The 16420-nt window shown below is 43.5% G+C and overlaps 1 protein-coding gene across 3 annotated transcripts; it reads left to right on the top strand.

Moving 5' to 3' along the window:
• Positions 1-1568: 1568 nt before the first annotated feature.
• Positions 1569-16181, top strand: zgc:152774 (uncharacterized protein LOC553526 homolog). Of its 3 annotated transcripts, XM_037077698.1 has the most exons (17): positions 1569-2375; positions 2511-2583; positions 5294-5426; positions 5679-5899; positions 6547-6694; positions 7604-7757; positions 9488-9616; positions 10477-10596; positions 10681-10784; positions 10907-11035; positions 11447-11563; positions 12048-12125; positions 13378-13417; positions 13534-13913; positions 14631-15120; positions 15262-15440; positions 15581-16181. In XM_037077698.1, the coding sequence occupies exons 1-17, from the start codon at positions 2337-2339 to the stop codon at positions 15735-15737; spliced, it is 2691 nt and encodes an 896-aa protein (XP_036933593.1). In that variant the 5' UTR covers positions 1569-2336; the 3' UTR covers positions 15738-16181. The 3 variants fall into 3 exon arrangements, with proteins under 3 accessions (XP_036933593.1, XP_036933595.1, XP_036933594.1); XM_037077700.1 differs by lacking the exons at positions 1569-2375; positions 2511-2583 and adding an exon at positions 4675-4824; XM_037077699.1 differs by lacking the exons at positions 1569-2375; positions 2511-2583 and adding an exon at positions 5073-5171.
• Positions 16182-16420: the final 239 nt, after the last annotated feature.

Genomic DNA, 16420 nt, shown 5'->3' on the forward strand with positions numbered 1-16420 from the left:
ATCCGCTTGTGTCTTTATTTATTTGTTGTTTGTCTTTTGGGAGGTTGGGGTGACCTGTTGAAGATGAATATTTGGGAAGAAATCGTGCATTGTTTAACCAAGTAAAAAATAATAGTAATAATTCATATTGCAGGACCGTTCATGTGCTGAGTGAGCAATAAGAAAAATATACATCACAGAGAGAAAAAATGTGTGTGTTTTATTTAAAATGATGATGTAATTTACACTTGAAAAGATTAATTAAACAGTACTAAATAGCCTTCGATGTTATGCACCAGACGCAGAAGGAGATGTACAAGAAAAGTAAGAAAAGGTCATTATAATCTAGATCAGGGCTTCCTGAATATGGGCCCGTGGGCCTAAGTTGGCTCGCTGCAGGGTTTCATTTTGACGTGGATCGCTGTTTATGCCGTTCTATTTTTTTTTGTGAGGTAAAATGCTCCTAACATCGACTGAGTGACAGTTTCAGTTAAAGTCACAGTAGGTGTTTGCTTTTGGTGTTTGCTTTTGGCCCCGTATCCTGTCAGAAGGTTTGAGTTCCGGCACTCCAGGAGAAGAAAGTTTGTGTGCACCCCGATCTAGATTAAAGCATGTGTAACGCTGTATTTTGTCAGTACTTGTCTGTTTTACACCAGTGGATATCTAACGTAAGAGTGAAAATAAACATTTATTATTCACCTGCTTTTGGTTCAGTTCACAGCCTATAGACACCTCAGTGAGGTTCAAAACTCGTCAGACTGGTACTGTTAATGACCAGCACCTGTGGTTGGCGGGCCAAAGACAAACAGAACGACACCACTGCTTTACAGGCAGCAGCTTGTTTAAACAGCCAAAGTGTTGTTCAACTGGTATTTGTTGATGAGCAATGCAGACACCTTCAGCAGTGGCGGTTCTAGACCAGTTTTAATAGGGGGGCCAGGTTGGGGCCGGCTTTTGTGTGTGTGTGTGTGTGGGGGGGGATTAACTACAACCCGGGAAAAAATGATCCAACACTCTCACTGATGACTCACACTGCAGAAACATGTGATAGGAAGGGAGGAGTGACTGAGACGGAGACAACTCTCGCCCTGTTACAAGACACTGAACCAGCAACATGATTACCATGTTCACTAAAATAGTTACATAGTGTTGCTTTAAGATATAACTAAATGAAAAAGTCACCCATACGAAGAATACTAGAATAAAAGTCTGAAAGTATCTGATATTTAACGTACTTCTGACAATGCGACTTGTGTACTCCCTTCACCTTAAAGATAGTGTTTGCTCTCTGTGTGTGTGTGTGTGTGTGTGTGTGTGTGTGTTACAAAATTACTATGGCATCAAACATTATCTTTAAGGTGAAGAGAGTACACAGTTAGTAGACTTTAAAACATGAGACCCCACGTCTCTCGTTTGTGATTACATTTTTTATTTAACAATATATATAAATATTCACATCATACACAAGGTTTCTCCTCCACATAATGAGTGCAGCTACAAATAAAGTTGCTTGTACATTTTCAGGGAAGTAACAATATTAGCCCCCCCAAGGCGACTTCCTATAAACCTCCCACCCAGGATCTCTCACCCCTAATACAAATATAACAGAAAAATCAGGGTCAGCCGTGCTGCACCCTCTTCATCTAACTTGTGTGCTGCCTCTCAGGTCTGCAGAGTCTTGTGGTTGGCCCCAAGCATACGGGCAACAGACCACTCCATCAGAACATTTTCTTATTTGTCATTTTCTAACTTAAGTGATTTTAGTAGTGAGTGTGTGTATGCAATATACATATGGATTATCATGGCAACAAACAAAGGTAAACAAAGTTAGTAGGCTCTAAACAATTAGAATCTGCGCCAGACTATTTCATAATTAAAAAACTAAAATAAAGTTATAAGAATGTGTAATAACAATGACACTTTGAGGTGTTAACAGACCAACAAGTCATCATTATACAGAGGTTTCAGGTTAAAAGGTTTCAAAATGACTCAAACTTATCAAACTTTATTTTTGTTGTTTATTAACTTATAAAAGTAGTGGGTTTGTGTTCTACAACAAAGAAAATGTCTTCATTAATCGCACATAAATATATACGTAATAACAAAGTTAGTTGACTGCAGGTGTACCTTTACAAAAGTGTCGAAGAAGTCACATGGTGTGTGTGTGTGTGTGTGTGTGTGTGTGAACTCTGCTGTCAGCTCGCAGTCGACTTCCTCTGACAGCTCAGACGACGCAACGCCCATCGCTTTTGTGTGCATGTGTATGCGTACGTGCGCGCGCATTAAAGAGTGACACGACAGGAGGCAACAACAAAAAAAAAAAAAAAAAAAAAAAACACAGTCAGTCAGTCCAAAACATGGCGAGGCTGAGCGAGCATGGGATCCGTCTCAGTTCCGTATGTATTTCACCTTTTTCCATGTCTTGTTGCAGCTCTGTGTGTGTTTTAACTTGCGAAGTGAGTTGTTTGTGCAGCAGATGCAGAAGAATGACGACGAAAAACACTTAAATGTGTTTAATTTTCTCGTCTTAGATGAGCCCTTCCTTCCTGAACAGCAACTCCACCAGTCACACCTGGCCCTTCAGCGCGGTGGCGGAGCTCATAGGTAAGGTGTCGCTGTGCGGTGGACTGTAGACAGACTGTCGGTGCTGCTCACCTGCTGCTGCTGCTGCTGCTCACCTGCCGCTGCTGCTGCTGCTGCTGCTGGTTAAAACTCTCCATGTTTTCACTTCAGCGCTCTCTTCCGCCGTCTTCCCCTCTGACTGGACTGTGTGTTAAAACAAACGACAGGACTTCCTCTTTCACACTCTCAACGACTCTTATCACCGCAGCACCGCGTCTGAGAGAGACTTTTTTATGCTTAAGTATTAACGCTGTTGTTAAGTTAAAAAAAAAAAAAAAAAGTGTAAGTTACAAACACCACTTCTGTCTTAAATTGCAACAGAAATAACGTTGTGAACACAGGTTGGAGCTGTTTTATGGGAAAACCTGTGTCGTCCAGGTGTCCGTGTCACGAGGACACAGTCTGACCGTCCACGTGACTGAGAGCGTCCGCGCTTCGGTCTGGCCGGTCAGACTTCACCCTGCTGACCTGTGTGGACGTCTGCTGGGTGTCACAGCAGCAGGAACAAGCAGGACGTCACACTGCGGGTGTCACAGACTGTTGTGTGTAGATGATGCAGATGCAGCACATCGCTGCAGTGCGGTGGTGCTGTCGAGATATGAGATGGAGCGAGCTGATGAACTTTGTTGTTGGTTTCAGCTCGAGTGTGGGAACTGAAGGCCAACAATAAAGTTTATATATATATATATTTATATATATATATATATATATATATATATATATATATATATATATATATATATATATATATACAAAAAACTTTTAATACAGATCAGAGGTGTCTCTCTGTGTGTCATCAGCATTCTGTTTTACTAATATGCTACGTCACTACAGTGTGTTTGTAACTCTGAGTGGAGAGTTCACAGTCACTTTATTGTTCATGTGTTTTTATTCCTTTATTGTTTGGCTATATAGGATGTTGTTGATGTAACTTGATGGGGGATGTCGGTGAGTGTTCTCTCCAGCGGCTTGGCACAGGTGTCAGTGAGGCAGAGTCCTGAATGACCCTTTTTGCCAGCACTGGTTTGGAGCCAGTGCCAAGTCTGGAACAAAAAACATGCTCCCGGCCAGGAAAACTGGTTCCACAGTGGCACCAACACTTTGCCGGTCTAGTATGAAGAACTGCTTACATCACGGTCTGCGGTGGTGGTTGGGGGCGGTCATCAGGACCAGGGACCAACATAAACCACTTACGACAGCGGTTTTAAACAACCAGAGCGAGCTAGTTCTGACTTGTCAGAATATATTTCACCTATTTGAACCAGTCCTAGAGGCGACACGTGTGAAGAGTCGATGTTGTCATATTTGTGATCAAATTATGTCACTCTACAGAGGCTCTCGTGTCCCTGTGGTAAAAGAGGACATTGACATTGAACCGACTTTAAACCAGCGCCCGCACCAGTCCACAACCAGCGCTTGGTTCACTGTGGTTGAAATGAAGTATTACTGATTTCCTGATTTATTTTTCTGATTTTCAGGGTCCTGGTATGGTTTCCTGCGTGCTGAAGCTAATGTTATTAGAGGAAAAGTAGATAGAGCTTCATCATTTTGACTGCCTCGTTATGCAAATCAGTGTTTGATTGATTGGTTGAAAAATCCAAATTTACACAATCTTATTTTCAAAACATTCTTTGATAGTAATAACATTGTACTCACCAAGTCCATCGCTGATATCTGAGAAAGTGACAGCATGGCTAAAACAACGTTCGTCATGCCGTCGACCCTTAGTTGCATCAAGTAAAAATTGGATTATCTTATTTTTATTCCTGCAAAACAAGAACAATGTGATGGACAGCGGTGGAAAAACAAGACATTTCGAGTGTGTTTTCATATGGAGCTAATGTTAGCTTAATTTGCTAGATGTTAGCCTGAGAGCTTCAGCTGCTAAAACTGCCAGCAGCAGTAATGTTAGCAGACAAATTAAGTTGTCGCAGGCTAGAAATGAGTAGCCAGCTTTTGTCTGCCTCTGTGGGCACACAAAGGATAGAAAGTGTAGAAAAAGGAAAATGCTGAAAATGTCTAATTGTTGTCTAAAATCTGACGAAAACCTCTGTGTGCATGACAGCAGCACAATGTGGTTCAAAGCTAATAGGTGCTAAGTTCGGGTTTGTAAGTAGTCGTCACCTTTAAGTGTTTACCATGGCAGGTTAAGATTGGTGGAAAAAGATGATGGGAAAGATAAACAGGAACACAGGGAGCTCACAGAGAAAGATAATTAACATGGTGAGGTGTTTGAGGAAGGTATGTTTCTAGCTTGCTAACTTTGGGTTGTTGTTAGCCGACAGAGATGCAGTCCGACACAGTTATCTTTTCTAGTCATGCTGTTTGTTCACTTTCCGGCTCAGCTCTTACGTTGGTTTAGTTTGGATGACAAGCGCTATATGTGCCACACGTGAACGGAGAGCTAACGTAGCAACCGCAATTATGTGAACGTCAAATACGCGTTCCCAGATCTCAGTCAGTACTTCAAGAGCAGTGTTGTCATGACGACATATATTTTTTTAGAAAACAGGAGTTTGTTTTATAAAAAGCAGTTACTCACAGGCTGATTCATGCATCAATGACCTCATGTGTGTGTTTCTTCCTCTTTGACAATTTCCTAGAGAGACTGAATTAATCACTGAGAAAATCTCCCTCCACCCCGCAAACGTTCCCCGTCGTTAAATTTGTCTTTTTCTCTCTCCTGTTGCAGACAATGCATCAGATCCTGGCGTATCCGCCAAACAGATCTGGATAGATGTAGTGGAGGAGGCCGGTCAGCGGTGTCTGACGTTCACTGATAACGGCAGCGGCATGACACCCAACAAGCTGCACAAGATGCTCAGGTAAGACGCACTTTGCAAGTGTTCTCATGAAGTTGAAGAAAAGGATGTTCTCGGATGCTCTCACACCGAAAAAAAATTTAAACCACAAAAAATATGACTCACTAACAACTTTAGACCACATTCTGCATTTAGTTCTCATACAACACCCCCCCATGCACATTTCTCCCACACAGACAAGCAACGTGAAAAAAATAATTTGACCCTGGAAAAGTAATCATGTCTCTAATATATACACACACCCGCTCTGTCCAGCTTTGGTTTCACGGAAAAGGGTTCGGGTAAGGCCAGTCAGCACGCCATCGGGGTGTACGGGAACGGTTTCAAGTCCGGCTCCATGCGTCTGGGCCGCGACGCGCTCATCTTCACCAAGAACGGCGGATGCCAGACTGTGGGGATGTTGTCTCAGACCTACCTGGAGAACATCAAGGCCCAGGCCGTCATCGTCCCCATTGTGCCCTTCAACCAACAAACCAATATCCTTCATCAAACAGCGGGAAAAGAATATTGTGTATTTGTTGTCCAGCGTCAGCGTATGTTCATGTTTCTTTCCGCTTCCAGGTCGCTGCTCGTGCAGTCGAAAGTTTAACTCGTAGAGTAGCTCTCTTTAATTACCCCCAGGGACAAATAAAGTATACTGAATTAAACTGAAGTGAATTAAATGTTATCTTTTTGAAATTAGTGAATGACTATTCAAGGTGAGTACAAGGCCATAAGAGAGATTCCTCAGACTGATTGCAGGGTCAGTAGTAACAAATTACAGTTTAAGTACTTTTGGCGTTCCTTTTTTGTGAACTGTACTTCTGCTCTCACAAGTATATTTTTTAGTCCGGAATCTACTTTTTACTTTGCCTCATTTTTCCATCCATACCATTGGTACAACTAGTCTAAGTTGCCAGCTGCCTGTTTGTTGACAATTTGATGATGATGAAGCAAAACCCCAAAACAAGAGGACAAAAAAATCAGCCACATGTGCTTGCTGATTCCTCCATGTTTAAAGACTCTATGTTCCTCCGTTGAGGTAAGTTGAACTGCGGTGCAGTCTGAAACGCTCATCTCTTTAATGTGTCAGAATTTTTCATCTCGCAAACTACTTCACGTCCCGACCTTAACCCAGTGTTACAGTCTCTGGTGACAACCGAGGACTCGGAGGCCAGCCTGGCAGCCATCCTCACCAACTCCATCATCACCTCCCTGGAGCAGATACACGTGCACTTTGACTCCATACCCGCCAAGAAGGGCACCAAGATACTGATCTGGAACATCCGCAGGTCTGAAACTTGCTGAATTTTGGTTAAAAGTTAACAATAACAAGTTGTTTTCCACCTGTAGCCCTATTCAGTATTTCAAAATCAGGATTAAAAGCAGTCAAATTCTTTTTGTTACGCACCGATCAGCTTTCTTGCAGAGAGTTAGATGATAGGACTTCTCTCATATCTTACTATTAAAGATTAACTACAGCCACGAGAGTGTAAGTTTAGCTTAAAATAAAGTAAAGGGGTGAAACAGCTAGCCTGGCTCTGGCCAAAGGTTAGAAAAGAGAGCTCCCTTGCGCTTTTAAAGCCTATTTGCTGACATGTTTTATCTCACACGGTTGTTTTTAGCACTTCGGCTTTCGTGCTAAGTAATCAACCAAAGTGTGCAGAACCAGGCCAGCTTAAATGCTGAACTGCTCCTTTAGTTTGAGTTGACACACACAGATTCCTGGTTGTAGTCTGTAGCTTCATGCAATGAGGGGCGGGTCTAACATAGTATGCAAACAACAGACTCCAATGGAGAGGCAAATCAGGGTCGATACGCGCACGCACAGGATATTTGTTTAGGCACATTTTTAGACAAATTCATGCAAAACAACACCTGAAACGTCCTGAAACAAGCTTCCGTGCCATCGCCCTATTGAGAGCAGAGAAACATTTACAGTCAAAGATTGGAAGTCCCTCCCTGATCTTCTAATTGCTGCTGAGAGAAATGGTTCAGGTGCTCCTCACACTTTCGTCAGTTTCACTTCCTCTTTTATCGTTGGAGTCAGAAAAAGTGGCCTCCGCTTTGATGGTTATCATCACATGCCGAGTGCTGCACAACACTTTCAGAACCCCTTTGTGCGGCTGTGAAAGCCATGAATTCTACAGCGTCTTCCGTCCTCGCCTGTTTTAAACATTTGCTCCCCTGTGATCCTGAAGGGCCAAAGACGGCAACCCGGAGATCGATTTTGATACCGACACGGCTGACTTCCGCCTCCCCTCGATTCAGATCGAGGAGCTGAGGAAGGGTCTGAGGAGCAGCGGGACCCTGAGAGCTGAACAGAACATCCCAGACATGCACTACAGTCTCAGGGTGAGTGGAGAGGACGTATGTCGCCTGTGTGATCAGATATAATGCTGACTGGGTTTTCACTACACATCCCGCCTCCCCTGACTTCCCTTGTGTGGTTGAGTTTGTTCTCTCTGCCTTCACCGACGCTGACATCTTTTGTCCTTGTTCCACTGACAAAACAGCACCATATTTCTGTTCCGTAAGGCAATCCTTAGACAAAATTGCAAGACACCATGGCAGGCGGTTAGAAAATCAAAAAGTGAGCTTTAAAGCTGACGTCCACAACACAAAAGGCAGGGAAAAAAGGCCCTGTAGTGATAATCTGAGAACAATAAAACTACAATTAGTATGAACCAGGATAATGTGAGGACACAGTTGCAGGTAAAACACGAGAAGAATACTGAGAACTCGTACACAATAAATCTGTTTTTCTGAGCCGATATTTTCCCCCTCTGTTGTAAAACAAAACATGGGATTCACAGATCAATAGGTGAAGATAAAGTCTTAATCAACTTTTGCGTTCCTCTTGGTTTCTGACATATCAGTGATGAATTTGTGTAGAATTTGTGCAAAATATCCGCATCGGCGCGGCCAAGGCGGAAGATAAACCAACGAGCAGCGAAGGACAAAGACAGGAAGAGGAACGTAAACCACGTCACAGAAGCTGAGGCTTTAAATATAAATGAGGAACTAACAACCATGACACAATCCAGTAGATTATATATATCCGACGTACAGGTGCAGAGCAGTACAGCTATTATGATTATAGTAAAGCTTGTGCTGCTGTTTCAGTTTTACCGCGCTGTGTCTTTATTCAGTCAGGTATTCCTGTTGAGATGCAGCACTTGTCACCCGCAGCAACATGGCTTCACTGCCACATCACACCAACACTGTCTGACAGGGTCCATTCAGTAGATCATAAGTTGTAGATGTTCATATTTCTGTTATTTCTGAGCACTTTTTCACCATTTTTGCCATAAAGTTGGGATTTCAGTGTGATTCAAAACAGCTGTTGACAACACAGCGCTACCAGGAGGTCCATTCAGTAGCTGTTCTTTCGATATATCGGTATAAATTGTTAAGTGGAGGTTGTCTCACTACTGCGCTGCGTCCATTAGTTATAACACGATATATTAAGCATGTGTTTCTGCCGCATTACAAAAATCTGTTCCGACAAAGAAAAAAAAAGCCCTGATGATGCATTTTCCCAATAACCCAGTGGTTATCAAATGAAAAGAAAAAGAAAAGTGAGGTTTGTGAAGACGCCGTCCTTCGTGATTTTTAGGGTTAATGGTGAAGATGAGAGTTGGAGTAAAATTCGGGGCGAGAGATGAGGTGGTTGTGGTTGAGGTTTTGGTAAAACCCCTTTAGTACACAGCAAACATGAGCCCCATACAAATGAGTGTGTTTGCTCGTGTGTGTGCGTGTGTGTGGCCGGGTGTAGCGGTGTGCGTGTGTGTGCCAGTTTCAAGTAAACACTGGAGTGAGTCTTCCCTCACCAAGATGTGCCTGTGGTTTTATAGTGACACAGCCCCAGTTTCATGTCAAATTGTTTGTGGCTTATATACTCTATGTCATCTCAGTCCTTTAATGGATTTATAATTTGGTGAAGTTAACTCATGTTTTTCGCAAGTTTCAAGACTCTCAAATTCTTCAATAATGACAATATAAATAAAAATGTTAACGGTCCCAACTAATTCCAGCTTAAACGTTTTGGATTGAAGTTGTCTCTGTTTCTCTGTTGGTGGCAGGCCTACCTCAGCATCTTGTACCTGAAGCCGAGGACGCAGGTTATTCTGAGGGGGAAGAAGAATCTGCCGAAACTGGTAGCGAAGAGGCTGAAACACGTTGAGCACGACGTGTACAAACCCCACTTCAGTGTATCCTCACATCATCTGCGTGTGCCTATGTTCCGACGCGGACAGGAAGCAGGATGTTTGTGGATTTTACTCAGAGCTGATAAAAAAGCTTGCGGTAGTTGATACATGTTTGAAAACGGAAAATGCTTCCACTGCTTTGGTCATGATCAAACATGTCACACGGTACAAGAATTAAAGTTGTTGTTGTTTTTTTTAAATTATCCATTTACTATTCAAACGCACCACAAAAAACGCATCAACTCTGGAAATGTTACATTTAAACGGAGATGTTTAGCCTAGTGATAGCTAACGACAAATTAATGACATGACTTTTAGTAACCTCAACGCTAACGGCTAACGTTAGCTCCGAGCTTGCTAGCTGCTGTCTCACAATAAGCGGACAAACTCAAACACAGACTTTGACTCTTCTGTCATTTTTCTTTTTGATAGTAACCCAACAAACATAAAATCAGCACACAGACTAATGCATCTTTTTAAAATGTTAATGACAATGACTCCCAAACAACACTGATGAGGCCTGGGCACTCACCCGAAACAAAATCACCCGAAAACAAAATGTATTTGTTTTTTTACCAGGATTTTAGCTGTGGAAAATCAAGTTAATATGTCTGTCACAAAATATATATAGTTTTTGACACTGATACCAAAAAAGTGTCATATTAGCAACTCTGTTTCTCTCTCACACACACACACACCGGATAATATTCCTTTTGTTATTATCAGTCATAACATGTGTAATGTGGCTTCTGCTTCTGTCCACTGCGGATATCATCAGCTTGCAACATTTTTTTTTACATATCTGATGTTATTCTGAAACCTGCCAATGTCCAGCGCTGGTAACCTTGACTGGTGTCTGTCAGAAAGAGAAGGTGAAGGTGACCTTTGGACTGACCCCGAAAAACAAAGACCACTATGGCATCATGATGTACCACAAGAACCGACTCATTAAAGCCTACGAGAAAGTGGGCTGCCAGCTGAAGGTGAAGGAAAAAGGACTTTTACTCCACATGTAGTGTTATTGGATACCTGCCTCTGCTTAAATCTCACCGCCCCGTGTCCCACAGGCTTCAGGTCAACGGGTAGGAGTCGGCGTCATCGGTGTCATCGAGTGCAACTTTCTCAGACCTGCTCACAACAAGCAAGACTTCGAATACACCAAAGAATACAGGTAGAACACACACCAGTGAGACGTGTCAGGGAAGAAATGCCCAATGTGCTTTTCACGGTGGCGTTGTGTTAGCAAAAACAGATTGAGAAATTCACCGTCGTTTCCTTTTTTCTTCTCCCAAGACTCACCCTCGGCGCTCTGGGCCTAAAACTCAACGACTACTGGAGAGAGGTGACAGAGAAGAAGGCCAGAGAGCGAGAGTTTCAGGCTCTGGACAGAGACAACAGCGAGGACGATCCTGACGATGTCGAGTGAGTGTCGACTTTTGAACTGCAAGAAGTGTGCAAGGATTTGACTCTAAAACACACAAGAAGTAGCTCCAAATCAAGTTTATTATCGCGGGCAAACAACGAGTCCATGTTCTATAAACCTATCATGGATAATGATGGTAGACATCCCTGAAAATGTGGGTCAGGTGGTAAAACTCATGTAGGAACTTGAGAAAATGTCGCTTGTCGACCGAAAGTGAAAATGGCTGATGTATTTCCCAAAGCTTGAAACCAGAGAGCCGAGACGCTGCCTCTGGAGCTGAAGCGAAGTCGAGTACAAAATGCCGAGACACGATGCACTGAACCAGAGAATATACAGGAGTTGTTGTTTTTTTGATGTTCAGACTTCTGCTCACTGGAAAGATCTCACACCTGTCTGTCTGCTCTTTGCAGGGCTCCTGTGTGGTTACAGTGTGAAGAGTGCCTGAAGTGGCGAAGCGTCCCCGCAGATCATTACGACGTCGTTCCTGAGAGCTGGAACTGCAGCCAGAACCCCAATCCACGTTACAGGTGCGCCGAAAGAAAAGAAAAAGAGTCATGCTGAACATCTGTGAGCATCTAATCAAAGGGGAACTCCTGAGGTTGACGTCACAGAGTTTATTTTGGCTTATCAAGTTCCCTTTACTGAGTGTTGTCCTATATATTGTCTCTCTCTAAAATACATAAGTGAGAGGAATTCTACACATTTAAAAAGCATCTTAGAAACATCTGGCTGGCCAAATGGAAGCGGATGGCACAGCTGACGTAGAGTTAAGGCTCTACAATCCTTAAATGATCGCGTGCTTGTATCTCTGATTGATTTGGAAGATGCATCGCCTCACTAGTTAAAGCTTTAACGTAGGGCTCAGGACGTCTACATGAACTTTAACGTACAGAGGAGGCAAGTGTTGTGTGTGTGTGTGTGTGTGTGTTCTGCGGTGGCTGTTACAGGAAGGACCTGACCCTAACTTTAGCCAGAGTGGAGTTTACTAAGCCAGATGTCTTTGTCTTGCAGAAGCTGCTCGTCACCGGAGGAAGCAGAAGACAGCGAGGAACTGTTGACACCCAGCTACCAGAAGAACCACAAGAAGCAGTAAATTCACATTTCTCTCAAAACTCTCTCCAAACTGCGTCGGTGTGTGAATTTCTAGCTGGGCAGATATTTCACACTGCTGCTCCTTCCTGCATGTGTGCATGTGTCTGTGGGTTCACGTGCCATTTTGCGGTTAGAGTCAGTCAGTTCTTTATTTCCGGTGGTTGTCCACGTGACTGCATGTGTGGAGGTAGAGAAGAGTCTAGTTTTGCTGAACTCTTGCCTGACGACGATCAGCAACAGGGACGAGAGAATTCATCAGTTCTCCAAAACATTGCGAGCTGGTTTAATTACATGTAGTTGCAAAGGATTTTTTTTTTTTTTTGTCTCTTTTTCAATTGTTGAATACAAAAACATCTAATACAAAGAGTACTTTTTTGGGGAGTGATTGGAAGTTAATTACTGGAATCAATAAATTAACTTGATAGCAAATGTCTGGATGAAGAATAGATTTTAAATAGAACCAGATAGTCCAATGAGAATCACTCGCCCTGAACAATTCCAGTATCAAGGTTTGCCTCCTGGTTTTGTGGCCCACTGAGTATGTGCGGTAGATTTGACATTGTGATGAAGTCACAGATTTTGAAATCACTTTTCTTGTTAATATATGGGAGGGGGGGTTAATATTGTCTTACAAATGTCTCTTCTATGTCGTGCTCTATGAGGTAAATGTCCTGCTGTAATACTGCCTGTGGCCTCTTGGCTAAACTGGAAGTAAGGCTGAGTGATGTATATCCAGGTCTATAGTACATTCATGGGCTGAAGTCAAGCTGGACTACGAAACCAGTTTGACAAAGTAACTACAAGGTCATTCATGCGCACCAGCACAACGAGACTTTCCGTAAGTTAATACTGTGAAAGAATGAGATGTAAAACAGTGGATACATTTTTTTGAGCCCCCGCAGAATATCACTTCTGATATTACACCAAACAAACTACTGCACATATTTGATCGAGCACCTTGAAATATAATAATGATGAATTGCAATGCTGCAAACTTTGAGCCTTGTTCAACTTTTGGTGCATGGTGCCCCTTTTATTTTTGTTTTTGGAGCCCGTTGCACCACCAATACAGCGGCCTTGTTTAAATGAATGAGGGGACTGCAGTCAGTGGCACTGTGCCAAACTCGGACACACACCTGTCACCTCATCTAGCACTCTGCATTACATCTCTTCATACTACAAATGTCACCTCATATTTTGAGTTTCTGTCTCTTTGAACTTCTTGACCTCTGTTTTGTTTCCCCCGCAGTGAACAGCCCAAAAGCAGAAAACGAGAGAGATCCCTGGAGGTTTGTGAAAAGATTGAACCTTAAGCCACTTTCCCTTTTTGATAAAGATCCTTCACCTCTTCGGGTTATTTTGTCAATACTGTGTGTAATAAGTGCGTTTGCTTGTCGTGTCACAGGTGTGTGTGCCCCAGGACCCAGCGGCCAAACATCAAATCCTGTTGCGCAGCTCATCAGAGCCGAGCCAGCGCGTGGGATCAGAAGATCAGTGCCAGGCAGAGGACGACAGTGCCGATCAGACAACAAGTGCAGACGACCCGGGAGATAATCAAACAGACACGCATGCAAACGAGGATGCAGGCGAGCAAAATGCAGCCTCGGCCGAAGCAACGCACACACGACGAGAGTCGACTGGAAGAGACACGGTCATTAAAGACATGATACAAGGGCAGGAGGAAACTGAGACGAGTGACCGCAGGCGTGAAGATGAAGAGGGAAACAAAAAGAAAGACAGAAGTGCAGAGCCGACGGAGAGAGAGAGGGAGAGACCCACATTAAGGTGCAGTAGTTCAGATAATCTGCTCTCATCCTTGACTTTTTTTTTCACTTCCTTTCAGTCATTGTTCCTTCATTCGTTCCAGTTTCCAGTGAGTGGCACGAAGTGTTTCCATTTCCCAAATACTTCAGTTAGCAAACTCACAGAGTCACACAGCCCCTTTACATCCCTGTGTTTTATATCACATTAGTTTAGCTTCACTTTTATCCAGAGCGACCCACTAATAAAAGATAAAGCTTCCATACTTTATTTTTTTAAAGCAGCATTATGTAGGAATATGCATTTTGTGAAATTTGGCACCCTACCACTGTCGTTCATAGAAAAGGGATCATAGATAAGCGTGGGATTATTCCGTTGAAAACATCTGCCCATGATATTTGTTTAGCAAATGAGGAGCTCTGTAAACAACCGTCTTTGCATTAGTGCTTCAAGCCCCTCCATTATTCAAATTGTAACCCCCTCAACACCCTGGCACTGTAGTTTAAAAACATTTTTAAAGAATGGCAGTGTTAGAATAAGAATAAATTATTATTAGAGGTAAAATGTTTGTGTCACTTTCAGCCCTCAGAGACCCTCAGAGCTGTCTTTGTTTTCTGCTGTATTGTCACTAAATACAGAAATTTGGACAACAAAGTAAACCATGAAATGTCTCCACGATGTCATAACTTCCCACACAGCCCTTGTCTTGAAACAGACTGACTGAGCTTTTGTTCTCTGCAGCCTCAAAAGGAAACCGGGATCATTATTTTACTGTGTGAAAAAGAAGCCGTGTCTTTGGGAGGTGCGAAAGCCCGACTCAGAAAATATGGCGGAGGAGAAAAATCCCGGGAAACAAAAAGATGCAACTGAAACACCATCCTCGGAGAAGACCAAGCAGGACGGCAGCAGCCGAGCAGAGAAACAGGCGGACAAGGCGCAGCGAGTCGTCACCAACCTCACCTGGACCCACTCTCTCCCCTCCACCCAGACCGTGATGGTGTCTCCACTGAGTCGGACAGAGGGGCCGCGGAGCAGACCGCCGCCTCCGCAGGGGAGCGACTGGGACGTTAATGTGCAGAGGCTGGCCGGGTTGGAGAAAGAGGCCCAGAGGCTACGGAGGCTTCTGGGTCTGGAAATCAAGAAGACAACGCAAGGCACGATGACGACCGCAGACGGAGGGCCGGCGACCGCGGACAGCAGAGAGGTCGGCTGCCAGACGGACGATGCCGAGGTCAGCAGAGTTTATTGTGATCAGAAGTGAAAGTGTTTTATTCAAGGGCATTTAAATCCACCCACATTCACTGATTATAAATGAAGATCTAACAGCAAAACTCTCAGTGATCCTTTTGTTGTACCTCTACCTCCGTATCAGAGCTCCACCTCATCCAGCAGCCCAGATCGGGCTTCGGGACTCGAGGAGGTGCTGGCCCAGGGTCAGGGAGCTGTGTGTGGGCCGAAGGAGCAGCCTGAGCAGGACAGACCCAGTAAGGACAAGATGGAAAGTCAGAGCAGGGTGAGAGCCAGCGACAACGAGGCCTTTGAAGACATCAGGTGTGTATTCTTTCAGATACGAACATCTGTCTATAGAGAGTCATTACAGATCACACATAAGTTCTTGTTCTGAATTTTTGCTGACCTGAATGCAGTTTGGACCTGAGGGACCGTTAATCATGATTCTGTTCCCCAATCAGATCGCCACAGGAGAGTCTGCTCGGCATCCGCAACAACGTAGTGGTGCTTCTCACGGCCCTCCTGCCCCATCTGGACCTGGGCGGCATCAGCATGGAGACCACGGATGTGGACAACGTCCTGCAGCAGATCATAGAGGTCAACTCACTCAAACTATGATCGGCACTGCTGTACAACCCACGCAGACGTCCTGTGTTTCCTGTATTCCGTGAAGCAAAGAAAGGAAGATTTACTAACTTTGTTGTAAAAGAGGAGAATACTCCTGAGTGTTTTAGCATCTACACAAACACGTTGGTAGTTAGCGAAAAAAAAATTTGTACCGTTGTTTTGAACGCAGTGTGTCTGGTGCTCGTCTGTTTCAAGAAGCTTCGCCGAGAGCCTTCCTGCCTGCCTGATAGGAGCTTCACTTTTAACTTGAAATGTTCTCATAAGTTAAAAATTACGTGATGTGTGTCATGTTGCCGCTATTTGTTTTGCTTCTGTTTATACTGATATATTTAATTTTATACGCACTGTGGCATCAGAGAGTCGCTGAGTGACGCTTGTTCCCTTGTTGTTCGTTAACAAGACTTTTCTACGTTTGCATTAAAATGCTGAAACCAGTTCCTGCACACGGTCTCTTACTTTTCACAGTGATAACCGGCTGCTTTTCTTTAACACACTGAACTGTCTGCAAAAATTGTGTCTGGTGCTCCTGGAAAACAAAAAGGGTGATTCCAGAGAGAAACCAGGGACGCAAATATCAGCATGGTTTAAACTTTAAAAGAAATCATTCTAAAAAAAACATGTTCAACTGTCAGGTCTTAATCAGGACTCCAAAATGAAAATAAAAACAACACCAT

Source organism: Acanthopagrus latus, chromosome 18 (assembly GCF_904848185.1).
Source record: "Acanthopagrus latus isolate v.2019 chromosome 18, fAcaLat1.1, whole genome shotgun sequence".
Lineage (NCBI taxonomy): Eukaryota > Metazoa > Chordata > Actinopteri > Spariformes > Sparidae > Acanthopagrus > Acanthopagrus latus.

Coding starts and splice junctions, on each gene's coding strand:
- zgc:152774 (XM_037077698.1), top strand. CDS start 2,337: ATGGCGAGGCTGAGCGAGCATGGGATCCGTCTCAGTTCC. Junction 13,914..14,630: donor AGGGAGAGACCCACATTAAG/GTGCAGTAGTTC, acceptor TGTTCTCTGCAG/CCTCAAAAGGAAACCGGGAT. Junction 15,441..15,580: donor GAGGCCTTTGAAGACATCAG/GTGTGTATTCTT, acceptor TTCCCCAATCAG/ATCGCCACAGGAGAGTCTGC.